Here is a 26,339-nt window from a genome sequence, read left to right on the forward strand (position 1 = left end):
GAGCGAGGTGTAGAGAAGCGTGCTGGGAGAGGTATTCTTGGGGGGGGGGGGGGAGGGGGAGGTTTCAGGCAGGTTTAGGCCTCTGACTACCAGACGATAAGGGAAAATGAATGGAGATCGAAAAAGAAGAAAGAGAGGAGACAGACGCAGACAGACCTTCCGCGTGCCATGGCAACCCCTTCGACTCATGAATGATTCAGCCAATTAGCTGTCTCCGTTGGGAGCTGCCAGCTCGGCGCTTTGCTGAGCTCTTCTCCGTGGCCAGACTCTGGGTTTTTATCCTCCGCGGCGGAGGCTTAGTTTAACAGCGCCAGGATCTGAGCGGGCTGGTTAAGCCAAAGTCCTTCTTAATGGTCCATGATCTGCCCACTGAAGGATTGAGCCAACGCGCGTTAGCCGGTGCTCGCCCTGGCTGACAGGAGAGACTTACTCATCTCCTCCCGTGCGTCCAGTCTATATTTGTGTTTGTTTGTGTGTGTGTGTGTGTGTTCAAGTGTCTTGTGTGTGAGAGTGCAGTTCACTATGCAGTTCGTTAGCCTCATATTTAGAGTCATATTTTGGCCAAATGATGATATCTAACTCGAATCTCATAAGGCTGCTGATTCATTGCCTCATTGGTTGCATCCTTAGCCAATCAGAGTGCTTTTTAAATTCCATAATCACTATCTGCCTCATTCATCTATTTGACTTCTGCATTTTTGATGCCGAATACAAGATGAACCTTAAAATACGACAAAGGCAATCGTGCTGTGAACCTATATAGTTGTAATTGGATTTTGCATCTTGGTAAACCTTAAATGTTTGGTCTAAACTCTATAAACCCATCTCTCTCTGTGTCTCCAGTGACGGTCAGGAAGTAGACAGAGCCGCCGCCGCCGCCTCTTCTACCATCGGCCCTCCGGGGCCCGGGGCCTCGTCCTCCACCCCCCCGGCCGGCCCCTCCTCCCCCGGGGCCGCGCGGGCCGCCTCCCCCCTGGAGGGCCCCCCCGTGGTGGTGGTGGTGGTGGAGCCGGACCAGGCCAGCCTGATGTCGGGCTCCGGCTGCACCAGCCAGGCCTCGCAGGACGACGACGACGACGTGCCAATCACAGATATCTATTTTGTAAGCGGTGGCCGAAAGACACGAGCGCACGTGCACGCACACACACACACACACACACACACACACACACACACACACACACACACACACACACACACACACACACACACACACACACACACACACACACACAACAAACACACGTGCACGCACACAGACAAACGGACACACGTGCAGACACACAAACACGCATGCACGCACACAAACACACATGCACACACACACAGACACACAGACACAAAGAAACACATGTGCACGCACACAAACAAACACACACACACAAGCACACGTGTGTACAAACACATGCACGCACAGACACCGAAACAAACATACGTGTGCACACACATTATACAAACACAGACACACACAAACAAGCCGTGGTTTTGGCATCACATCACAAGCAATGCAGGCTTTATACACTGGGCGAACCTACAACCGAACCACAGATTAGACTAAAAAACAACCCCGTCCGGCTCCTCTGTGATTCGGGATGTTCTATTCTACCCTGAATTCTTATCGACAGTGTGTGGAGAGAGTGTGCACACTTTATTTCTGGTAAGTCTCATCCAGTTGTGCGGTACGGTACTAGCTGACTCAAAGCCTCTGTTCCCGGCCCTATGGGGGGCAATAGACTTCTTTGCCAAGCGATGCACTAATCGCACGTTGTTAACAGTAACAGTGACACGCGAAGCGATTACGCATTAGGCCAATTATGTTACATTGATCTGTGACACCCACATTTAAATCAGGCAACACCGTCTATCCAACCAAACCAATATTCCCACTGCACGCGTAGCCTCGCTGCTCCTTCCCGCCCGCACTGTTTCTTCAAACGCCCGGTACGGCGTCCTGCAGAAGTGCTGACGGAGGCGTCCTCCGTAAAGCAGGGGGGACAGGGCAGCCCGCCACGCCGGTGATTCCAGCAGCGGTGTGACCAGCCGCAGCCCGGCACTGTGTCACCCCCGACAGAGCCCCTCTGGCCGCCTCAGCCCCGAGGCCATGAATGGATGCATGACGCGTGTCAGGTGGACGACCGGGAGCGAGCGGAGCCGGCCGATCGCCGCCACAGATAGCACTCCCCCCCCCCCCCCCCCCCCCCCCCCCCCCCCCTCCTCCTCTTCCCTGGCCCCGGTCCAGAGAAGTGTCCCCTATCAGTGACTCGAGCCGTGCTCCTCTGTGATGTAGTCGCTGGCAGGGCCCTGGATGGACAGCGTTGAGGCCCTGGTTTCTTGACCCGGGTGGCGTGTGTACCCCACCTCTCCAACCTGCTCCCACTGACTGCAGGCCCCGTCTGCCAGAGCTGGGCTGGATGCAGATGCAGACGCACGTGAGCCCGGGAGGTTTCCCGTAGAGCTGAATACGTGGCTCGCCCTGTGCTGCTTATGGGCAGAACCGAGCAGAGTGTCGGAAGGCGGTCTGTTGTCGTCAGCCGACCGACCGCACACACACACCCCAGCGATTCGTGTGGCCGTCTCGGGTTACCGTGCAGGTGTTCTCTGTCCTTCTCTGAGCGTCTCTCTTTTCCCGCCCCGTGACCGGCGCCAGGTTTCCGCGTCGGCCCCGTGCTCCGGTGTGGTTGCACGGCGCACACACTGGTCCACCAGGTCCAGGCTGGTGTTAAATGTTTCACACGCCAGGCTTTTTCCACTCAGAAACGGGGCCCGCGGGCAGATGTCAGCGGGCGGAAGCCCTGCGCTTAGCGGGCTGCGGCGCACGTTCACATCTGGTGGACGTCGAGAAAGGGAAACGGTACTGACGCAAATTCAGTCAAGCAAACAACCATGTTTTAGCTTCCCGTTGGGTGCGGGAAATAGTCTCCACAATATGTAATTATCAACGGATCGAATGAAATAAGCCCCTGTGTACCAAAACACATTTTAGGCCACAGTAATGCAGTTAGCATTGAATGTGCCGAGATTTCACCTCATAGGTCAATAAAATTGAACAAATTAGATCAGAGACACAAGAATTGATGCTGGCTCTGGGCTCAAGCAATTCAAGGACGCAGTGACACACCTCCGGTCAACATGCCGCCTGGCCAATCAGCGAAGAGACTGGGCGTGTAGTGTACTGACAATATATCATGCCACTTCCTCCGGGAGACCAGCTGAGGGCTGTTTAGCTGCGCCAAGTAATGCTGAGTGACTGCTCCCGACTGTCCGTGTGTGTGCGCGCGTGTGTGTGTGTGTGTGTGATGGTATGTGTGTGTTGGATGCTCCTTATCTCACAAGCTCCATAATTCGCCTGCGGTGAGCCGCCTCCACCTTCACTCTTCATGATCTCCTCCTGCCCCCACCACCTTTATCTTCCTCCTCCTCCTCCCTCCCTCCCCCTCTTAATTCCCCTCCTGCTAACCTTCGCCTCACGACTGTTCCTGCCAGTCGCGCTTCACGTCTCCTTCCTCTCCGACCGCGCCCTACATCTCACACGCTGCCTCAGAATTCCTCTTCTTCCGGCTTCTTCTATCGTTGCCCTTCACATAGTTCCCCCCCCCCCCCCCCAACCACCGCCAACCCACCCACCTAGCTCTTCTCCTCCCCTCGAGGTAGGTGAGGTGAGGGGGTGGGGTGAGGGGGGGTAGCTCTTTCTACACAAGCGAGGTACTCTCAAGGTCATGCTGTTATTGTTTTCATCATTCTGGTTTCTTTATTCTGAGGTTCACCATCGCTCTCTCCATCGCCTCTCTCTCTCTGACCACACTTCTGCTGTTCCTTTTTCGCTGGGTGTGTGAGTGTGTGTGTGTGTGAGTGTGTGTGTGTGTGTGTGCGTGTGCGTGTGCGTGTGTGTGTGAGTGTGTGTGCGTGCGTGCGCATGCACCAGCCTCTCCTGTCAGACAGAAGAGGAGGAGCGGGCCGTACTCCGGCATCTCAGTAAGTGTGGAGCCAAGGGGTTAGGATGAGAGATGCTGGCTCATTAGCCTTAGAGATACCCCCCTATCCCCCCCACCCCACCCGGCTGCTTCATTTAAACGGACGTTGTCGAGACGAAAGCGTGTGCCCTGCTCCGCCATGTCCTCTCCAGCCTGCTGAGCCCGCCGCCGGGCTGAGGCCCACACGGTACACTCTGCGCCCGTGGTGGTCCTGCTTCCTCTCACTGCTTCTCCCGACGCGTGCGGTCGCTCTGTGGCTCCGACAAACGGGGAGAAACGTTTCAAAAAATACAAAGGCTTCAAACCCGCGATGATTCCCTCTTTTCCGCTGCCCAAATTACTATCTTCTGAAAGGTCGATGCGATTTTAATGGTTCACTCGACGCGGCACAGGGGTCTGCTCGGGGTTCCTGCTGAATACAATGCTTAAGTGCAGCATGTACCCTATTCTGATGGAAGGAATGGCCGGTGCACTGTACAAACATCCCCTCCAATGTCATACCACGCGACTTCGCTTTGTCATGGGCCGAGTAAGACTGCGCTGTACGCATGCGATTGCATTGTGGGCCCGCGTGTGCGTGCGTGTGTAGTGTGTGTGCGTGACGTCAAGCCACGGTCCCGCCCCCCCCCCCCTCCTCCCTCATCACAACACGCCGTGCCTCTGCAGCTGACTCCCGCTCTTAAAGGGCCAGCTACCACCTCCATCCCCCGTGCACTTGGTTTTGCTTCCTCACATCTCGTGAAAAGAGCTTTGTTCTCTCCCTCAACGGAGAGGGAAGGTCATCCTCCCAGTCTTCAACTCAACTACCAATGCCCAGCTTGTTTTAACACTCATCCACCAGTATCCTTGCTTCCTTCCTTCCTTCCTTCCTTCCTCCCTCCGTCCCTTCCTTCCTTCCTCCCCTATAGACATGCCTGTTCCTCCTCCTCCTCCTCCTCCTAATCTCCCTTTGGCTGATGCAGTCACACCCCCCCCCTCTCTCTATTTGCTTGCTAGGGGCTGGCACAAAATGGCCAGTACACGAATGGAAGTAGGAGCGACAATTTGATTCATCACAATTTCAATTTTCTCAGTACTTTTTTGTACAGTTGCTTTTGTTAATCGTGTATTTGGTGTCCCTCAATAGGACTGATGTTGTACTCATGCTTGCTGCACAATACACTCACATGTACACGACAATTATCTAGAGCCAGATATAATTGATTCTAACCGATAAACTCCAGGCATACGTTCAAACTGCACACACATTCTCCCAAATGATCGCTCAAAGCTCACACTTTCTGCAGTGTCTCAGCCGCACGTCCTCTTTTATGCATCTCTAATCTTCATTTCCTTGTCTTGTCTTGTCTTCTCTCCTGCCTGTCCCCTTTGGCTGCTTCTGTCTGCCTGTGTGCCACCGACATCTTATCTCCTTCCCTTTGGCTCCCCCTGCTGTCCTGGGCGTGTATAAGCAGCCTCCCGAGGACAAGACGTGGGTGTACTCTCCGCTGCACGTCGGCTCAGAGTCTAGCACCCTGCCAGATGGGGAAGGGGATAGTGAGACAGTAAGTGAGAAGAATAAAGAGGAACCAAACACAAAGAAATCAACACTAGATTAGGGGTTTTAAATCGATATCAGCCTATCACAGTGTCTAGTATTAAAACCTACTTTAGGTAGAGACGAAAAAGACCATCTTCGACTGTGCCAGTGAGAGAAGCTATATAGTTGCTATACATCTAGGTAGAATGTAAAAACGAAATGCTACCAGGACTGCAGAAGAGGTGAGGATGCCTGAGTACCTGTACAACCTGTACAGCACAGTACAACAGACAATTCATTCCTCCAGTGGCGTTGTGCTCCCTTGCTGCATGTCGTCTACTCTGGCGCCCTACTGCCTGCCTGCATTAGGTCTCTTGAGTTCCTTAGTTCTCCAGGCAACACTCAAATCAATGTGTTGAGTCATATTCCTTCCTGCACATGGCTTATGGGTAATAGCATGTCTCATTGAAATCAGTTCTCCCACGAGCTCGGTGCATTAGTCCATCTATTTGGTGGATCGAGGCCGCACATCATTCGTGTGTTTCTCGGATGACATGGCGATGAAACCATTGATCTCTTGCCTTCCTTGTTTTTATTAACCCCAAGTGTCCGTCCGCTTGATCAGACACATTTATCCTGAGGCATGACTTCAGTTTAGCGATTCTATTGAGGACTCTGAACGAGTGAAACACATTGTCTTTCTGGAAGTACTCGAGTGATTCCTTCTCATTTTCACTGATATATTCACTTAGTATCCAACACCAACGGCTGTAGTTGCGGCGTTCATTCGGTTTGACACAGACACCTGCCCATGAATACAAGTGTACAACATCTTTTCAAATAGTGGGTGTTTTCTGAGCTGCTAACAATCTGTCCCGTTCTGTGCTGGTTCAGTGGCGTGCCAAATGTCTGCCCATTATGAATCAGTGATGCTTTCCCTCATCTATAGGATTACACTCTAATTTATCTCATGCTCTGCCTCTCTCTCTCTGTCTCCCTCCTGCTCTCTCTCGCTCTAACTCTCTTTCTCTCTTTCTCTTCTCTCTCTCTCTCTCTCTCTCTCTCTCTCTCTCTCTCTCTCTCTCTCTCTCTCTCTCTCTCTCTCTCTCTCTCTCTCTCTCTCTCTCTCTCTCTCTCTCTCTCTCTCTCTCTCTACAGAAGTAGACCCTCTCTGAGCGGAGAGGAGTGGACTAACGGGCTATGACAGAAGCTCAGGCCCCACCGGCGGGTTCCCTGGACCCCGGTTAAACCCCGGTCCAGCGAAGGGCAGAGTGGGGGAGCTTCTGGGATGACACCGGCGGCGGTACCGTCGCTTCGCCGCCGCCAAGCCCCCAGAGATATCGATAATAATAATAATATTCATAATAATGATGATAATGTTAAACGTGTAAGTAACAGGATCCAGACACATAGGGCTGTGTTCTGTCTCGTCCGTTGGCTCAATCAACACACCCAGACGTCTCTGCCAGTCTCACATTCCTTTATCAGATGTTATCGGACGGTTTCATGATATCACCTTAATTTATATATCGTCTTATTGTGTGTTTTTTTTTATATAAGCCCTTTTTCCGCCCCAGTCGTTTTACTACTGTGAAGATCTATTTATTTGTGTTTGGTTGTTTGGGTGAAGGTTGTTTCCAGGCCTGGTGTTCATTTACCGGAGGGCTTGTCTACCTTATGTCTAAAGCGTTTTCAGTACCTGTAAAAACATTTTTTATTACATTTTTCATATTTAAGCGCAGTCGAGAATCTTAATTGTGTTGGTTTGTATATTCATCTAATATTTATGGGATTGGAAAATAAAAAAGGTTTTCCAAACACCTACTTTAAAAAAATTAAAAACCCACTTCAGAAAGTAGACATTGGCAATCAATTATCAATGATCATTGTCTTCCGAGGTGAACCTGTTTTCGGACTGATTCAAACTTATCATTTTAACATTTAATTGGGTCCTGTAGTTGTCACTTTATTGTGAAATATGAACATCATTTTCCCACAACTGGCTGTCCTCAAACCTCTTTAAGAAACACTTCATCAGATGGATGACATTTGAAATATTTCTAGATTTAGCTAAACAGTTGTAGTATTTTGGGTCAATATGTGCAGTGTGTGACTTGGTGAGCAATATGACGTTTGTGGAGAATGTGAATGTTTGCACTTGAGGTGGGGGGGGGGAGGAGGACATATGAACTAGAGGCCAAATGATCCACGACATCACTCGTTTTTACCACAGCCATCTCAGTTTATTTTCAGTTATGGAAGAAAAGTTCTACTCGGCTGCTTTTTGGTTTTACGAAAATAGTGTTTGTAACAGTGAAGTCGATCACAATCATTCTAGAATAAATGTTTACTGTAATCTCTGTGGCTAACGTTGAAAGGACTCTCAAATTGAGTGGATTGAAGTTATGAGTATGTAAACAAAATTTTGAAAAAAGCTATTCTAGTCATCCTGTGTGAAAACACTTTTCCTCAGTTGGTGCGTGAGTCGTGTCAAGGGAAGTCAATGTCAGACGTTGTAAAATCGATATTTCCATCTTCATGACGTGCAGTGGCCAGTTGTCATCCGTTTGCATCACATGGAGCCCATAGCAGCAATATTTTGTACAGTTTAGCTTTTAAGTTCATTATTATTGCCTTTGTGGATTAACACAACATAGGCCTTTCACTTATTTTTTTCCACCTGTTCTGTTTTTATTATTTTCGATTGTTGTGCTCCTACGAATGTGTACATATGATTATAAATACATATACAAAGATATATAAATATATTTTCCATTTTAATTGGAGAATATTATTTTTATTTGTTTTATTTTTTTGCTGCTGGCAAGAAATTATTGCGATCTACATAATTTACTGTACCATATCAATGATGTGTTAAATGAGATACAGCTATATTTATGGTCCATGAATCAGAGCTGTGGCTTTGTAAGATATTCAAAAATGAGAGAAATGTGTCCAATTGACTCTAGGCCTACATGCAAAATCAATAGGGGTTCTTCCGACTGTCCAGCTGTGTTCGTGTTCGTGTTTTCAACGCCATGTGCCCTCATCTTAGGGAGAGTCTTTTACAGAGACATAGCATGTTTTAAAAATGAATATGCATATCTGACGTGTATTTATGTATATCTGTGTATATTCATCTATTTATACACGATGATAAATAGATGGCCTATGTGTTTGGACTCGATCTGATTGAATACAAAAAAAATAAAGCCGTTCTGTCTGAATCTTTTTGTGCTGCTCTGTTTTGGATGTCTGAAACCGGGAGCGGTTATTCGTTCTATTGGTCTATTTTGTATGTTTTTCTGGGTTAATTTCATTGGGTCTGGGTCATGGACATATTAAAGAAGGTCTGGGTATATAAACTGAATGTGAACTCCTCGCGAGATCACGCTGTTCTCACGAGGATAACAAACCTCCCACCCTAGCCTAGACAACCAAAGCGATTACGTATCAGAGAACGCTCCCTACTGTGAGGGCCTCTTAAGCATGTTTCCAAGGAGAATAAATAACAAACTGTCAACACATTTAAATGAGAATGCTAACGGATAAATTCTACAAATACTTGGAAAGTTTCGACAGATGGCTTTGAAACTTTTACGATATCGTCTGTCCTCCAGAAAATGAGGGATCATTTAGAACAAGACAGCCTGCCCGTCAAGGTATGTCGATCAATGTCAATCAATTGGTGTGATTATTTTAGTCCATACACACCCATCATTTAAACGTGCCCTCAAAACCCACCTTTTCAAGATCGCTTTCACCACATAGCCTAACTTCCTCCCCTTATCTCCCCTTCCTCCTCTTAACTAGTCCTAGTTTTCGCTACCTATTTTATGTTATCCTATTTCTTTTTCTTTTCTTTTTTTCTTTGTGCTACGTTCTAATTAAATGATTTTATTTTGTGTTCACTCTGTAAAGCGTCTGAGAATTTAGAAAAGCGGTAGGCCTATATAAGTTGAATGTAGCCCATTATTATTGTTATTATTAGGCCTATTATTATTATTATGCCTCTCTTTATTTCAAGGGGCACGGGAATCCCATCAGCCATGAGTGCCTTGGACATAACGGTAGCAGGTGCTCAAGTGTGGCAAGTGGGCTAAACGGTGAGAAATATTGATGTTGTTTAACGCATTCAAATGGTACCATCTCATTTAGTGGTTTTGGGAGTTGTTTTTTTCTGTTTTAACCAAATCATAATTCAGGTTCAGACACGAGTATATTTTTAACAAAACTGCACGATGAGATCGACTTTGGTGCGGTAGATGAGAGGGTTCAAGAACGCGTCCTCCAGACTAAAGTCAAGGTGAGTTCGCACTTTGACTAGTCCTAGTTTTAGCTACCTATTTTATGTTATCCTATTTAATCTTTTTGCTTATATAGGCCTACGTTCTAATTAAATTATTTTATTTTGTGTTCACTCTGTAAAGCGTCTGAGTAGGCCTATTTAGAAAAACGTTATATAAGTTGAATGTATTATTATTATTATTATGCCTCCCTTTATTTCAAGGGGCACGTGAATCCCATCAGTCATGAGTGCCTTGGACATAACGGTAGCAGGTGCTCAAGTGTGGGAAGTAGGCTAAACGGTGAGAAATATTGATGTTGTTTAACGCATGCAAATGATACCATCTCATTTATTGGTTTTGGGAGTTGTTTGTTCTGTTTTAACCAAATCACAATTCAGGTTCAGAAACGAGTATATTTTTAACAAAACTGCACGATGAGATCGACTTTGGTGAAGTAGTAGACGAGATGGTTCAAGAACGCTTCCTCCAGACTAAAGTCGAGGTGATTCGCACTTTGATAACACTTTGATTTTGTCATGATGATTGTTTACAGTTTGGTGTAATATTCATCAGTATTTAAACGTATTCTCTTTTCGAGAAAATGATAATGTTTTCAGCCATTTTTAGAAAAACTACATCAGCAAGCCACTAACGTTGTGGTCAGCTACAATGACATGGACGAGAAAGAGCTTAAGAGGTACCAGCAGACCAGACATGTAATCCTCCATGTCCCAACCCTGCAAGAGCTCCTTCTAAAGATCGGCTTTAGCAAAAATATGGTTTGTAAGGATTACAATTCGCTAAAACTATTTTCTCTGCATAGCCTCCCCCCCTAACCCCTACACCACACCCCTATTGCACACTTATTGTATGGTGTACTTCCTGGCACTCTATGTACACACTTATTGTTTGTTGTATGTCCTTGCTCCTGAAAATAGTACTTAGTTGTGTAGCATCTTATCCAAGCTATCTTTGTCGTATACGGGGAATGGATTAACCTAACAATAGTTAGTACTTGGTTCTATGAACATCCTTACTGTACCGACAGCGATACATCGTTGTTTATCTTTCTTCTGACCAATATACTTATTGTAAGTCTCTTTGGATAAAAGCGTCTGCTAAAGGCCCCTCAATGTAGATGTACATGACCTATATATAATATACACCTGTCGTGTGACAGCCAACAAACCCCTTAACATTATAAAACATTTTGTTCTGCCGCTCCTTTTTACGCTGACATCTACCGCCGGACCAAACAGGAAGACCTTCAGAGCTACCTGATTGCCGCCGACCGGACGTGCTTGTTGTCTGAGAACGAAGCCCTGAAGCTGGAGCTGAACGACGCTCAGAGCAGACACCAGACGGTGGTCAGCGGCCTTCACTCCTCCCTCCAGTCGGTCGAGGATGAGAACAAGGGAGCCCAGTACACTTTGCACCAGGACATCAGACGCCAACAGGACAGGGTACTAACTGTTTATGATGCGGCATGGATATTGAAAAACCATTCATGTTTGACAATGTTGTTACTTTAAACGTCAATTTGTATTTTGTACGCACCGAATCATGGTGGACACAGACTATTCTTGCCTTATTGCACCATTAATCAACGCTGCATGTTAGACGTTGTGATAACCCTTTCCCTCCATCCGTAATTCCAATATAAAAGGTGATTTTGACGGAGGGAAAGCTAAGTGAATCCGAGAGGCAGGTCATCTCGCTGCAGCGGTATCTACTGGAAAGCACCGACAAAGCCCAGATTCTGCAGAAGACCCTGAGCAGCTGCAAGTCGACCCTACAGTCTGCAGAGCAGGACATGGAACTGACAAAGCAGAGAGGACTCGATCTGGAAGCTGCACACAGGGCCTCACAGGACAACAACCAATCGCTGAGACGCAGCCTCCTCGGTGCCGAGGAGCACGCAAAGTCTCTCAGACACAGCGTCGGCGAACTCGAGCGGAAGATCGAGCTCCAGCAGAAGAACCAAGCGTCCGAAGAAGAGGCGGTCAAATCTCTGAGACGGAGGGTGGATGAATCGGAGGAGAAGGTCTCGTCCCTGGAGGGGAGCCTGAAGGCTTCTGAAGAGAGCGTCTCGTCACTCAGGCAGAGCCTGAGAGCATCGGAAGAGAAGGCCGCCTGCCTCGGGCAGAGCCAGAGGACCTCCGAGGAGAGGTGTCGTTCTCTGCAGCTCAAACTCAACTCGGCCGAGGAGGCCGTCCGAGCGACTCGGGGCTCCCTCGCCGTGGCGGAGTCCGAGGCCGAGAGGCTGAAGGAGGCTCTGGGCTCCTTGGAAGACAAAACCCTGGCGCTGCAGGACACGTTACTGGCCAGCGAGAGCCACTCGAGCGGCGGCGCCGCTCAACGGCGAGCCCTGGAGCGGGGCAAGACGGAGGACCGAGAGAGCCTTCAGGTTCTGATCCGCTCTCTCGTCGGCTGCGAGGAGGAGCATCGCAGCAGAGCCAAGAGGCTGGACCTGGAGCTGAGGCTGACCAGGGAGCGGCTGGCCCTGCTGCAGGACAGCGGGAGCCGGACGGAGAGCCGCCACGCCCAGGAGACGGCTCGGCTCCAACACCAGCTCCTCAAGACCGCCAACAAAGGAACGGCCGCCCAGAAGGAGCTCCGAGCCCACGGTGGGTTTTTGTCAAAACTTGAGGAACTCTGCGCCTATTTATTTAAACCAGTTTCATTGCCTTTCATCCGTCTTTCTCTTTCTCTCTGAACGAAGTGGCCGAGCTAAACACCAAGTTGCTGAAGGCGCAAGCAAGTCAAAACAGAGAGCTGGAGGGGGTTGCAGTGGTTGAGAAGGAGCTGCGAGACACCATCCTCGACCTCAGGTTTGCTCGTCCGCCGTGTCGTAGTAGCGTAATTTATAACGGCGTTGCGGCCTCACAAACAACTGTGTCATGTTAGACAGACAGGAGCTACACGTTCAAACCAAGGAGAAGGAAGGCGCCCTGCAGTGCCTCAGGATGAGACAGAGGGACCTCGCCGAGGTCCAGCACCACCTACAGGTAGACCTGCTGAAGTGCACCCACGGACGCGAGCCGGAAAGAGGACGGTCCACCCCCAGAGAAGCTGAGCAGAGGGTAGAACCGGACACCCCGAAAGCAACGCTGCGTTCCGTCGACCATGAACACGTCCTGACCGACGGGCAAAGAAAGAAGGAGTCGGCAAAGGTATGGGAAAGAACCAAACAGTGGCAGAAGCTGGCGAGCATTGAAGTACACCAGTGGTGTTCAACTGTAACGGACCCAAGTAGTACCACCCTGATTTGAATTGTGGAACCATCTGCGGTGGTGTGCACTAGCAACAGACCTGCGTGTGTTCCTGCGTGTGGTCTGTGGACAGGTACACGGTCACGGGCACAGTGTGAGGGAGGGACGCCGGGACGACTCCCCGTGTAGACCGCCCCGCTCGGCGTGGAGGGACACGCCCCCTCCCCCCGCCGACTCGCCGGCCCCGAGCTGTGATTCTACAGGGCCGTCTTTGCCATGGTCCAACAGGTAATGCGGCAGCCATTTAGCATCAAACAATGTCGAATCAATGTCAATAAGGGGACGGGAGACGGCCTCGACAACTGGTTGATATTCAGTCGTAGTTGTTTGTGTTGTGTTCCAAAGTTTATACAGGGTGTAAAGGCAGTTCACATGAGTCTGTCCCCATCAGTAATGATCCTGTTTATTTGTTTCAGAACACCTTTGACTATGGATGGAAAGGGTGAGGCCTGTTGCCTTACTCAGCTGAAGCCTACCGAATACTTGCAGAATCTACTAAAGGTGCAGAAAAAGCTTAGGGCACTGCAGTCGAGTAAGTACAATCATGAACTGCATTTATACAGTGCTTTTCTAACCGGTGGCCACTCAAAGCACTTTGCAATATTGCCAAACATTCACCTATTCATGCACACATTCACACACCGACGGCGGTGTCAACCATGCAAGGCGACAGCCAATTTATCGTGAGCAGTTAGGGTCAGGTTTCTTGCTCAGGGACACCTCGACACTCTGTGGGGATCGAACTAGCAACCTTCCGCTTACCAGACAACCTGATCTACCTCCTGAGGCACACGCCGCCCCCGGAAATATGGGGGCGAATAAGATGATGCCAAATGTAATTTTGCCATAAGAAATTATGATAATTTCTGTTATCCCTGTCAATCAACTCCATTAATAATACAGGGAAGCATCCACTAAAACCCCTATGCGACTTTCCAACATCATGTGTGTTTAAGACTTGTTTTGTTCGAAATTACTCTATAATTTATGAAGACCACATCCTTTCCCCTTTGTGCCCTACAGTGGATTGCCAGAAGACAATGAACGACATCCGTTTGCCATAAAGCCTACGCGTCATCTGAAAGTTACACCTAAAAAAATGTGTAATAAAAAAACAACTGCACTCAAGTTATATTATTTTTTCTGAATTCCCAGATGGAAAAGACAATATGATGGAAAACAAGCCACATAGTTGCTTGTGATTGGTCGATGAATTGATCAGTCAAGAGGCAGGGAGTCCCAATTGGTTGAATCGGTTGTCAATAATCCCGGGTGGCCTTCCTTCCTCATACTGTCTGTGACCGGTGGACCGGAGTCAGCGGTAGGGCAGAAGTGTCCGTTATCCGTTCAGAAGTGGCCTTTATCAAACTTGTCGTGAAAAATGGGGGCCCGCGATGACGAATACGACTATCTTTTCAAAGGTAAGACATTTAAAGATAGGGCAGCGATGCAAACTTTTTGGTGGACGTGAAGTTAGGTGACAGCCGTCACCAGTACGGGGCGAGGAAGTCTCCTAGCTGGCTTGGCTAAGCGCTACTGGCAGCTAACGGAAGGTTTACATTATACGTGTCTACATTAAAAAAAAGTTTATCAGACAACGGTATTTGATCGTAACCAAATGATGCTGCCTGACAACATACGTGTTTCGAGGAGGGGGGTCGGGGTCAGCAATTAGTACGTGTGTGCTAGGTAGCATGAAGTCACACTGATGGAATTCGCTATGGTCAGATGAGTATTGCGACTCAGCGGCTAACCCGTTAGCATTATAGATGCTAAGCGCACAGCTGATCGAGGCAGTTTTCATGCGTTTTATTGATGTCGGTCCTACAGAAACAATGTGGTGGACATACGCTTCCTATGCTCTGGACTGAGATGTGAACAATGCGACTGATGTCATCATAGCCATCCCTGCTTGTGTTGTTTATTGTTGACACTGTGTGTGTGTGTGTGTGTGTGTGTGTGTACGTTTGTTTTGAGTCAGGTGGGTGTAGTCAACCCCACGGGCCATTAAGACACGTCAATGATGTCATGCGACCTGGCTCTAATTTCAACAGCAATGCACTCACTTTGTAAACGACTTTGTACGATCTGTTGTGAGTTCCTCAGTGCAGCGATGTGTTGGGGGATCATGTACAGCTGCAATGCTTTGACTACCAGCTGCAACACTAACGCCCATGTTACCTTGGTAGCGTCTTAATATTTGCTTTGATTGCGGAAACGTTGCGAAACTACAGTTGGCACATCATCAAGAAGGAGCCCGACGCAACGCCCGAGAGCAGACATGTTTAGACATCCTTGCGATCAACAAGTCAGCAGCGCAATGGAGCAAGACCTGCCACTTCCGTTGAGTGCATCAGATGGCAGCTCCGCGTTGGATGTTGAATAACTCTTCTGCATAAGGTGTAGCAACGGTGCAAAGCTGTAGGCCAGCAGCACCATCAAGGAGTTTTTGGAAGGATGAGCCAAACATCAATGTCCCAGTATTAATTTAGCTGCTGCGCCACATGTGTGTATTTTGTCATTGCCCTGTGTGTGTGTTATATTTATGTTGTGTGTTTTGCTTCTAGTTGTACTAATCGGTGACTCAGGAGTAGGGAAGAGCAACCTGCTTTCCCGCTTCACGAGGAATGAGTTCAACCTGGAGAGTAAGAGCACCATCGGGGTGGAGTTCGCCACCCGCAGCCTCCAGGTGGACGGCAAGATGATCAAGGCTCAGATCTGGGACACAGCTGGCCAGGAGCGCTACAGAGCCATCACATCAGCGTGAGTCGGGTTGGTTCGTTTTTGGGAGGACACTTTTCCTATTTCTTTTTTTTTTGACTGCTGCTTTATTTGTCTATAGATACACATTTTATTTATTTCTAAGAAGGACTTGTCACGTCACGTGTCATTAATTTCACAATGTTTGAGTATTTATTTTTTGTTGTTGCAATCTCTCAACAATTTCCTTTTTACCTGCAGTGCATCATAGCTAATGTTGCTTCAGTTGCGGGGGTTCAATTAGGGGGAGGGGCACCCAGTTACAACTGTCTGAATCAAGAATTAATATTTACTCATCTCGGAGATGTTCTCAACAGCTGATTTTGTATACGGTTGTATTCAGTGTCTAATTTCATTTTAATCTCTAGAAAATGGAACCTGGCTGTGGCCATGTATGGCTCCATATATTCACTCCTTCCTTGGCCTGCAGGTACTACCGGGGCGCGGTGGGGGCTCTCCTGGTGTACGACATCGCCAAGCACCTGACCTACGAGAACGTGGAGCGCTGGCTGAAGGAGCTGAGGGACCACGCCGACAACAACATCGTCATCATGCTGGTGGGCAACAAGAGCGACCTGCGCCACCTGCGGGCCGTGCCCACGGACGAGGCCCACGCCTTCTCAGGTGAGGCGCCGGCGGTCCGTCTCGAGAAGCGTGGTGTGGAGAAGAAGCAAGGAACGAACTGTTAGGAGTTGTTAAAGGTGACATATTATACCACCCGGTGTGATTAGCCATTACAAGCCGTTCTGAAGAATGGCCGCTTCTGAAATCACAAGTGCGCGTGTCCACCTAGATGTGTGCTGGATGGATCAGTCTACCAGCCTAGCCCGTGGACTGTAGCAAACGATGCTCATCTATCCGTCATAGATCTAGATGGATGCACCCACTTGTGAGGTCAGAAGCGGCAGAATTTCAAAAGAGCTTGTAATGGCTAATCACACTCACACTGACCTGGTGGTATAATATGTCACTTTTATCCGAGCGATTGTTAGTGCTTGGTACTTGGTTCTATAAAAATCCTTATTGTACTGACGGCGAAATATTGTTTCAATTTATTCTGACCAATGCACTCCATAAAAGCATCTGTTTAATGCCCTAAATGTAAATGTGAATGTTAACTCAGAACCTGTGTTTTTGTCTCTGTCCACCTCAGAAAAGAACACGCTCTCGTTTATTGAAACCTCCGCCTTGGACTCTACGAATGTAGAAGAAGCGTTTAAGAACATTTTAACAGGTAGGAGGCGTAAACCATACGAACAATATTCTCCCGTGTGCATTTATACGCCTTGCATTCCTATGTCATACCCCGTCTCCTCCGTCTCTCTGTTCAGAGATCTACCGCATCGTGTCACAGAAGCAGATGTCCGACAGATCTTCGCACGACGATTCTCCGGGCAACAACGTGGTGGACATCAGCGTCCCTCCCACCACCGACGGTCTGAAGGGAAACAAACTCCCGTGCTGCCAAAGCCTGTGACGACGTCCATCACCGTCATCAGTTACTTCAGCATCATCATCATCATCATCATTAATTTCAGCATCATCATCATTAACTTCACCACAACCACCATCAACACCACCACCATCAACACCACCATCAACCTCGACATCATCATATGCCGATGGACTCCCCCTGAAATCTCCTTCTTCCATACAGTTGTGTTCTGCTCTTGAGGGTTCTGACTCCTACGGTGTGTACCTCCTACGTGGAAAAAAAAAAAAAGTATCTGGAGGCCTCGACTGTCACAACTGACTGTTGGTTCTAGTTCTGTTTGTGTCGTCTGTTTTTGGTTGGCTCGTTGCTTTGCTCTTCTTGCATTTCATTTAGCATTTTCATTAAAGGAGCGTACATCGACACTGATTGTATGACCTAGTCCTTTGGTTTGACTGGCGAGATATCTCGAAGAATTTGTCGTTTTGTACTCCAACTAGCAAGTTTCTTTTTTTTTCTGTGAAATGAAACCATTGCGGTGATATTGTGATGTTATCTTTGTCAAATCTGGATTTGATTGTTTTCTCCTTTCTCTTGTTCTTCACTTACCTCAGTAGCTGGGGGTCTTGGGCGTTTAACAGGGCAGCTTTGCTTTAGAGCTATCTTTCTTTTGTTTGAGCCAAGGTTGTGTGGTCAATAATGAGTATCAGCCGGGGACCTTAAGTTTGATTGAGGTGATAGGTTGGAGTTTGGCCAAAATACATCAATAGTTTATTTAATTTTTTCTTTGACAGCATGAGTTTGCATAAATACCAAAGAAGTTGATTAGATTACTGCAAACATTGGGATGATATCACAGATACGCATGTCTTTCAACATTTTTTTTATCATTTTGTTTAATATTAAAAACTTTTACCCTTCCTCAAGCCACCGTTCTTGTAACAATAACAACACAATAGCTACATCACTATTCCACCTCTTTCCTAATCAGTTCAGTTGGAAATATACCTTACTGCCATATCATAATTGAAACGCTTTCAAGTAGGTTCCTATAGAAAAGTTCCAAGGAATACAATGCTGGGTCCTTATTATCATATTCATAACAAACTCCCATGCAAATAGTTCCGTGGGAAGCACCTCTAAAAGCTTAGGAATTCTACGGACTTAAGAATGCTTGGCATGTGCATGTTGAGGTCCTGTATGCCCAGCTGTCCTCCAATAGCATGCCACTCCTTCAGGCGGAATCAGGCACAACAGGTGGGGACCATATAGACTGGGTTAGTGGTGTGGACGAGCATAGGTGTGGAGGAGCGGCTAGTGTCTTATCAGTGACTGACCAAACTTTTTAAACGGAATGGAAGAAACTTTTAACTTAACATAAATGTTCAGCCAAAATGCAATTAGAAACATTACTAGGATTTAAATTTAGGTCACCCAGAATGGCTTGGGCTCCCCTAGAATAAATATGCAAACCGCGTAAGGTGAACCACTATATCCACTTTTTAGCCAATACTTTAGTTGTCCTTGTCCCTTCGACCATAAATAACATTAGTTTGGCTCCGTCTCAGAAGGACAGGCGATGCCCCCTCCCTTCGGAGTATTTTCTTAAAGGGTAACTGCTAGATCCAAGGATCTGTGCGTACAGTGGGCGACTCCTCTTTTCGTTACCAACCAATCACTAATCATAACATACGGTGGGGGGTGCTTGGATTGGTTGTCAACGGCCAGCGGCCCCGCCCTCTATACACTCGGGCCCTTGGATTGCCACAACCCGGTTAAACCTACTTTGCTGAGTCTGAGGAAAAGCGGAACCTTGCCTGCTGTTGTATATTGTCAGCTAAGCACAAGCTAGACATGTTGTTAGCCATCTTAGTAAACGCGTTTAAACAACATTGCCTCAACGACAGGTATCACCCATGTGTGATGTTTAAGTAGTACCATTTGCACGGACGCATCATCTGATAAAATGAAAACGGAGCCAAATTCGAGGTAATTTTTTCTATTCCCCCCCCACCCAGTTTAGTCACATAGCTTACCTGCTAACGCTAGCAGGCGACGCGCTAACAACACAGCTGAGAGGATTGTGGCATGGATGACCTATTACTAGAGTGTGTCTATCTATTATATACTGATGGCAAATGTCGTGAAAGCAAAATGACCAAAACAAGCTGTCTACGGCCTAGGTACATAGTCATAAAACGTAATACATACTTAAATACATGAGGTGCTGCTTTGCAATTTGGCCATTAAAGTTGCGTTCACACTGTGTATGTCAAACACACACTATGACTGTCAACACACACACACACACACACACACACACACACACACACACACACACACACACACACACACACACACACACACACACACACACACACACAGACACACACTTCTGTGTAACTGCATTTTAAACGCATTCACTACAATTGTTGAAGTATGTTGTAAACGGGTGACAGCGTTATAGTTTGCCGTCCCTTATGTATCCCCTCTAATAATTGGAGGTCTCCATACACATTTTCATATCGATACCCACAGACTCACTACCAGCTATTTAAATCCCACTCGACGGATCTGTTGTTGTCACGCAGCGTTATCTGAAGGGCGACAGGCATTTTCCTTTGGCCGCACCTCTAGTCTTTGACTGACTGACTGCGATACATGAGAGATTCCTTAAGCCTTAGCTGATGACTATGACTCCGAGCTGCTGAATGGTTACAGTGCAAAACACATGGATGCCAATGGCTAAGATCCTCTTAGTTGTTGCACTGTATCAAATGAGATGTAGACAGAAGAGCAGCATGCTAGTTTGTTACACATTTATTTATATGCTTTTGCTGTGAAAGAGGACATACATGTAATGTGTCATTTTATATTTAATTGGCCAATTCGGTCTCAACTCATGATATCAAATTGACAGTGTGGGCCGTGTATTCATTCTCTCAACTTATTCTCTTGCTCAGTTGGGCCTAACCCTTCCAACCCGTGGGAGAGAGCAGCAGTGCCTTCTTCCTTCTCCCCCACCGTCAACCCCTCTTCCCTGACACCAACCCCCCCACACACACACACCCCGGACCTGCGTGCCACTTCCGTAACCATGACAACGGGGGAATGCTGTCACCTGCCCGGCTCCCTGTGCGACTGCGCCGGGCAGGCCGCCCTGTCCAAGGGCGTGGAGGAGGTGTGCGGCGACGGCCAGGCCGCCCAGTACTTCACACAGGTCACCGCCAAAGATGGCCGTCTGCCGTCCACCGTCCTCAAACCTCCGGTCTCACAGAGGTGAGGCTCACGCTGGGAACAGAATTCATGTGTTCAGAGTTCACCTGGACTCTGCACAGCCTCCCCCCCCCCCCCCCCCACCCCCACACCCCTCTGACGCACTTATTGTATTTTGTTGTACGTCCTCACACTTAATCTACACACATATTGTGTGTTGTACGTCCTAGCACTTAAAAGTAGTACTTAGCATTGTACGTAGCATCGTGTAGCATCTTATCCTAGCTGGCTTTGTTGTATACTGGGAATGGGTTAACCTAGTGATTGTTAGCGCTGTGCACTTGGTTCTATGAAACTCCTTACTGTACCGACAGAGATATCTGGTTGTTTCTCTTCTTCTGACAAATGTACTCATTGCGAGTTGCTTTGGAAAAAAAGCGTCTGCTAAGTGCCCTAAATGTAAATGTAATGGAAGGACTTTGAATTGATGGTACACAATTATTTATGGTTTACTGGTTTTCACCCCAGCTGTTATATGGCTCACCAAACATGTCAGTGTGATCTCAGGTAGGCTCAGCTCTCTGGGCATGCCCCCCCCCCCTTATGGACGCAAGGCAGGGTAAACGTACTGGAGCACAGGTTAAAAACGTCACTGATTCTGAGCGCGCCTCTGCTCCGCCCTCCCAGCGACGGCCCCATCTGCCGCATCTGCCACGAGTGCGGCGCCGGCGAGAGCCTCCTGTCCCCCTGTGACTGCACGGGCACCCTGGGCGCCGTGCACAAGAGCTGCCTGGAGCGCTGGCTCTCCGCCTCCAACACCAGCTACTGCGAGCTCTGCCACACGGAGTTCACCATCGAGCGCCGGCCCCGCCCCCTCACAGAGGTAACCCCCCCCGCCCGACGCAGTGGTTGCACTTTGTGAGAAACTTCCTGGTATCGGTATCGGAACGACTCTTTTGCAAACCTCCTCATTTCCGTTGCTCTGTGCTCCCCCCACCCCCACCCCCCCCCCCCCCCCCCCCACACAGTGGCTGCGGGACCCCGGCCCCCGGAACGAGAAGAGGACCCTGTTCTGTGACATGGTGTGCTTCCTCTTCATCACACCCCTGGCGGCCATCTCGGGCTGGCTGTGCCTGAGGGGCGCTCAGGACCACCTTCAGCTGGAGAGCCGGCTGGAGGCGGTGGGCCTCATCGCCCTCACCATCGCCCTCTTCACCATCTACATCCTCTGGACTCTCGTAAGTCGCGCCGGGCTTCGTATGGAAGTAGAGGGCTGATTATGGTTCCACGTCGACGCAACGCAAGGGGGTTCGGGGACCTATTATGTCCTTGCGTCTACCGCAGGGGCCCGACGTCACGTGCCCCGCCCAACATGTGTGACCTTGAGTGGAGGCGACGCAGTAGCAGGAGCTGTGGTCATACCGCCCACTAAAACCCGATGCAGAACCAAAACAGCCGTGGTCATTGCGTTGCGTGGAGCCATAACTGAGCCTTTCGACGTGTGCGTCAATACACTGCACGAGGCCTTCAAAAGAAGCCACAAAGAGCTGAATTCCTTAAGAACCAGATAGGTTGGTTACTGCGGCTACAAGTACTCTTTTATGCACTCTCTCTGTTATCACCAATCACTAATCCAGACGATAAACCATTGGTTACATTGGTTAAAAACTATTCAGAAGAGAGATTCAATTTGGTCTTGTTTGTTTTGGAGGGTGTGTTAAACATGTACTGTTGCGCAAGTTCTGTCTACGGGCTTGCTTGCTTGCCGCATGGAAAGCGAGCTCTGGTAGACTGTTATTGCTCGACACGTTGTTGAACAAACGGACTTATGGAAACTTATGACTTGTACAGAAATGACTGGTCAAGGAAAAGGTTGCAGCTAATATGAGCTGTTCCTCTTTTCTGCGGCCGTACGTCACAACCGTGCTACATAAAGAGGTTTCTACTTATGCTACCTGAGTTGAGACTGCTGTCCGTCTGTCTGTTTGTACTGTCGTGTCCCTTGCTTCAGTTTTAAATAGCAGAAGTGGACAAACTGCCGTTTTCTCTGCCCCCACTGTAACCACTGTTTCCTTGAGAGGATGTAGAACATTAACGAATGACGGAAACTCATTTAGTTTTTTTGGCCGTCTCTCTCTGTCCACTCCCTGTCTGTCCTTGGCAGGTGTCCTTCCGCTACCACTGCCAGCTTTACTCTGAATGGAGGAGAACCAATCAGAGAGTACGACTGCTGCTCCCCGACGCCAAGGGCTCCCACACTACCCAGCATTCCCTGGTGTCGACCAAACTATTGAAGTCTGCAGACGAGAGCATCGTGTGAGATTGAGTGGAGAGAGCGCAGGTAATGTCGCTATGGTAACGCCTGAGGCTTTTGAGAGAGAAATCCCCGATGGACTTTTAACAAAAAGCACTCGTGGATACGTGTAATACTATTTCATCGATTCATCGATTCCATCAGCACTTTTTTTTTTTGTACATGCTGTTTTTCATTGAGTTCATTGTTGCCCGCAACACTTTCTCTGTCAAACTCTCTGGCCCTTTACTACAGCGTTTGCTGAGGCACTGAATAATGCTCACCAACACTTACAGGACTTGCAAACACAAAGAGCCTAGGGCCTGTCTAATCTAATTATTTTCAGTAATCAACCATCAAAAAGATTTCCTTAAATATATGATGTTTAAAGTTTGTGATTTGGCCCTTCATTAGACTACACAGGAAAAAACCCGGCCACACCAAAACGTCTCTGATTCATTCTGAGGGATAAAACCTTGGTACTTCCCTAAATCTCATCGGAATATGTCAATCCCTTTTCTTTGGGATGAGACTATAAATTCATGTCCAGGCCTCAGAAGGCGTTTCTGAGGCCAGACAATAAAGCACTGAGCTGGACGGTTCTCAACGTGATGTCCTGTTGAAGAGGCGCTTCTGAGGCCAGACAATAAAGCACTGAGCTGGATGGTTCTCAACGTGATGTCCTGTTGAAGAGGCGCTTCTAGGCACGGCCTCTCACCCCTACTCACTGGTTTCCGCTATTATCTAGTCGTTTTCTATTTTATTTATTATTTTATACCAACTAGGGCTGAGAGGAGAATCCTTCTTGAGCATTTATTATGCTTGCGCGGGCCACCAAAGTGCCACAGCTGTGACACGTTGGTGTCAAAGTGTTTTGATGTGCTTTCACAGTACTAACAGAGGAATTATACACATTTGACAAGACTGTTGATTAGCTCCTATTACGTGTGGCAGCAGTTGCTCATTGTGTAAAGTGGTTTATATTTCTATGTAAGGGACTTGATCAATCCCAACCAGCTCTGTCTGATTCCAGCACATAGCCTTCATCTATCCAGTCATTGGATATTGTGTTGTAAAAAAAAAAAAAGAAGAGATTTTATATTAATTTGCTGCAGTCTGGTGCTATTTCTCATTTCTCGAGAACCAGCGGCTTTTGTTTCTGTTGTAGTACTTTCCATGTGTTGGATGGATTTAAATTCATTGGTGACCCTCTGTTGGTGTTTAAGCGTTTAAGTTCTTCCTAATGTGCCGTTCTTCACTTGATGTCATGTTTATTGTAGTGGTTCATTCTCATGAGTGTGTCTATTATGTCCCCCGTAGTTTCCAAAGGAACTCGTGTCCATGATGCAGCCAGGCCAAACATTGAGGTTTATGCACACTGTTCTTATGTGGTATTCTTTATGTATATAAATAATATTTTCTGTTTTTTATTGTAATCATGCTTGAACAACATTTTGCTAATTTGTAGATAAGTGAGTCTGACAATTCCATTTGTGGAAGAGGTTTGCTGTGGTTACTGCCACCTACAAATGTATACTTATGCAACAATCGTATAGTAACTAAATGGGAGAGGCTTCTTAATGCAATTAATGAGTTAAAATAACAAATCAATGTTTTGAGAAAAGAGAAGAGGTATTTGGAGAAATGTCTTGACTGTCAGCAAACAAGTGATTGCTTATCCCCTCTCCTTTGCTTTATAGTGTTGATGGTCACTTTAAACTTTTTAAATTATTAAATCAATACGGTACAAGGGAATTGGGTATGAGTGATAATATATTAATAATGCGATTTTAAATAGGTATAACCCCAAAGCACAACTCCCTGTTGCACAAACACGGAAACCCATCCGTAGATTGATTCCTGTGTTTGGCCAACGAGGTGAATGTTGTTGTCATTCAGAGACGCCCCCAGCGGGGTTCTGTCTGCGTGGTTGGTCTGAGTCAATCAGCTATGAGTTTACTGTGATCAGCCACTGGTTAGGGACGCATCCTATTAGGACCTTGCATTGCGACAATACCTGCATCTATAAAAAGTGCTGTTTGCAGATTCTCTATACGGGTTAGCCTATACGACACTTGAACGTAAAGATTGTATAGAGGGCATCTACTTATTGTACAACAAGGAGCAGAACACCAAGTTGCTCACACAAGAGAGCTAAACTAAGTCTCTCGTCTGCAGTGGGCTGTGTATACAGGTTGTCTGCAATATATGCAAACTACCATCTCTCAAGGGGCCGTAGACCTGCTTTCTCATTTCTATTTCTATTGCAATTGGAAAAAAATAGTCATGGGTTGTATTCTGTCCAAAGAACCGTTGAGTCATGTTTTTTTTAAACACAGTGTGTGGCACTCGGACTCCAACGCTGTGGAGATAACCAGTAGGAGCATCCTTTGAATTTCCAACTAAGAAATCGGGATTTCAAATTATAATTTTGTCCATCACAGGGAACATGTTTTTTTGTGTGTGATATTTGAATTTGAATATTTGTACATCTGTTTTTATGGGGGCGGGGGAGTTATCAATGTATCCATTTGTAATTTATGTTTGAAATTATTCATGTTAATAAGTATTATGATGTGCAGTTAAGAGGGAGTTAAGTCTTCACTAAACTACTGTTATTTGCAATTCAACAGAGACATGTTTGCAACGCAAATAAAAGACAATGCTTCATAACGGGAGACAGTACATGGCTCATAATTTCTTTTTCACAAACCACCACTAGTCCACCACCCTCCCATCTGAGTCCTTGCACCAACTCTTTGAGGTGAACATAGCGTGCCAACAGCGTTGGGTAAACAGAAGTCTCGGCCTCTTCTGTTAATTTGCACCATGAGATGAAGTAAACATGACCCCCAACAGTTGCAAATAAGATATATTTGATATATTTCAGTGTGCTGCTGCAACCGTAAAGGCCCCTATGTTTTATTTGACAGTGTTACCCTTATGGGTTTTTCATGACGACGGATAAAAAACGACAGTGTAGCCCTTTACGTTTCATTTGATAAAAACGACAGTGTTACCCCTTATGTTTATTTCATGACGGCCGATAAAAAACAACAGTGTTACCCCTGTCTATGTTTTTGCAGGGATCCGAACCTGAGCTGTTTAGAGTGTTAACCTCCGAACTTATCGATGCACCATCAAGACACAGAATAAAGTCATCACAATGGTTATACTTGACTTGCCCCTTATGTTTTTTTTCATGACGACCAATAAAAAACAACAGTGTTACCCCTTATGTTTTTTTTATGACGACCAATAAAAAACAACAGTGTTACCCCTTATGTTTTTTTTCATGACGACCAATAAAAAAAAAACAGTGTTACCCCTTATGTTTTTTTTCATGACGACCAATAAAAAACAACAGTGTTACCCCTTATGTTTTTTTCATGACGACCGATAAAAAAACGACAGTGTTACCCCTTATGTTTCATTTGATAAAAACGACAGTGTTACCCCTTAAATATACTTTAAACACTTTTGACGAATATGTGAATTGAATGCAGAACCTTTGAGTGTTTTAGAATACATTTACAGTCAAAAATGAGTGTAATGTAAAATGTAAAATAAATAACTAACTCCCAATG

The 26,339-nt window shown here is 47.1% G+C and overlaps 4 protein-coding genes across 6 annotated transcripts in view; all 4 read left to right on the top strand.

Annotated features, from left to right (window-relative positions):
- The window catches only part of pip5k1ca (phosphatidylinositol-4-phosphate 5-kinase, type I, gamma a), a 17,724-nt gene extending 9,007 nt beyond the window's left edge, over window positions 1-8,717 (top strand). The window contains exons 3-5 of the mRNA XM_060066292.1: window positions 844-1,102; window positions 5,426-5,515; window positions 6,649-8,717. Coding sequence (XP_059922275.1) covers window positions 844-1,102; window positions 5,426-5,515; window positions 6,649-6,654 — 355 coding nt within the window. The 3' untranslated portion in view covers window positions 6,655-8,717. The remainder of the gene's footprint in view (window positions 1-843; window positions 1,103-5,425; window positions 5,516-6,648) is intronic.
- Window positions 8,718-8,902: 185 nt separating this feature from the next.
- LOC132469963 (golgin subfamily A member 3-like) lies at window positions 8,903-14,174 on the top strand. Of its 3 annotated transcripts, XM_060068106.1 has the most exons (13): window positions 8,904-9,152; window positions 9,518-9,596; window positions 9,696-9,796; window positions 10,001-10,079; window positions 10,178-10,281; window positions 10,397-10,558; window positions 11,039-11,242; window positions 11,446-12,406; window positions 12,502-12,610; window positions 12,691-12,952; window positions 13,125-13,279; window positions 13,468-13,583; window positions 14,075-14,174. In XM_060068106.1, exons 1-13 carry the CDS (start codon window positions 9,114-9,116, stop codon window positions 14,113-14,115), a joined length of 2,412 nt encoding a protein of 803 aa, XP_059924089.1. In that variant the 5' UTR covers window positions 8,904-9,113; the 3' UTR covers window positions 14,116-14,174. The 3 variants fall into 3 exon arrangements, 2 of the variants coding, with proteins under 2 accessions (XP_059924090.1, XP_059924089.1); XR_009528534.1 differs by lacking the exons at window positions 13,468-13,583; window positions 14,075-14,174 and having other exon boundaries at window positions 8,903-9,152; window positions 12,687-12,952; window positions 13,125-13,257; XM_060068107.1 differs by lacking the exons at window positions 9,696-9,796; window positions 10,001-10,079 and having other exon boundaries at window positions 8,903-9,152.
- Window positions 14,175-14,312: 138 nt separating this feature from the next.
- Window positions 14,313-18,164, top strand: LOC132469964 (ras-related protein Rab-11B-like). The gene is made up of 5 exons (XM_060068108.1): window positions 14,313-14,472; window positions 15,619-15,814; window positions 16,242-16,430; window positions 16,960-17,045; window positions 17,143-18,164. The coding sequence occupies exons 1-5, from the start codon at window positions 14,433-14,435 to the stop codon at window positions 17,286-17,288; spliced, it is 657 nt and encodes a 218-aa protein (XP_059924091.1). The 5' UTR covers window positions 14,313-14,432; the 3' UTR covers window positions 17,289-18,164.
- Window positions 18,165-19,016: 852 nt separating this feature from the next.
- On the top strand, window positions 19,017-25,425 carry marchf2 (membrane-associated ring finger (C3HC4) 2). Its single transcript, XM_060068109.1, has 5 exons — window positions 19,017-19,232; window positions 20,207-20,522; window positions 21,147-21,342; window positions 21,488-21,697; window positions 22,624-25,425. Exons 2-5 carry the CDS (start codon window positions 20,341-20,343, stop codon window positions 22,777-22,779), a joined length of 744 nt encoding a protein of 247 aa, XP_059924092.1. The 5' UTR covers window positions 19,017-19,232; window positions 20,207-20,340; the 3' UTR covers window positions 22,780-25,425.
- Window positions 25,426-26,339: the final 914 nt, after the last annotated feature.

This window comes from Gadus macrocephalus, chromosome 12, assembly GCF_031168955.1.
Source record: "Gadus macrocephalus chromosome 12, ASM3116895v1".
Lineage (NCBI taxonomy): Eukaryota > Metazoa > Chordata > Actinopteri > Gadiformes > Gadidae > Gadus > Gadus macrocephalus.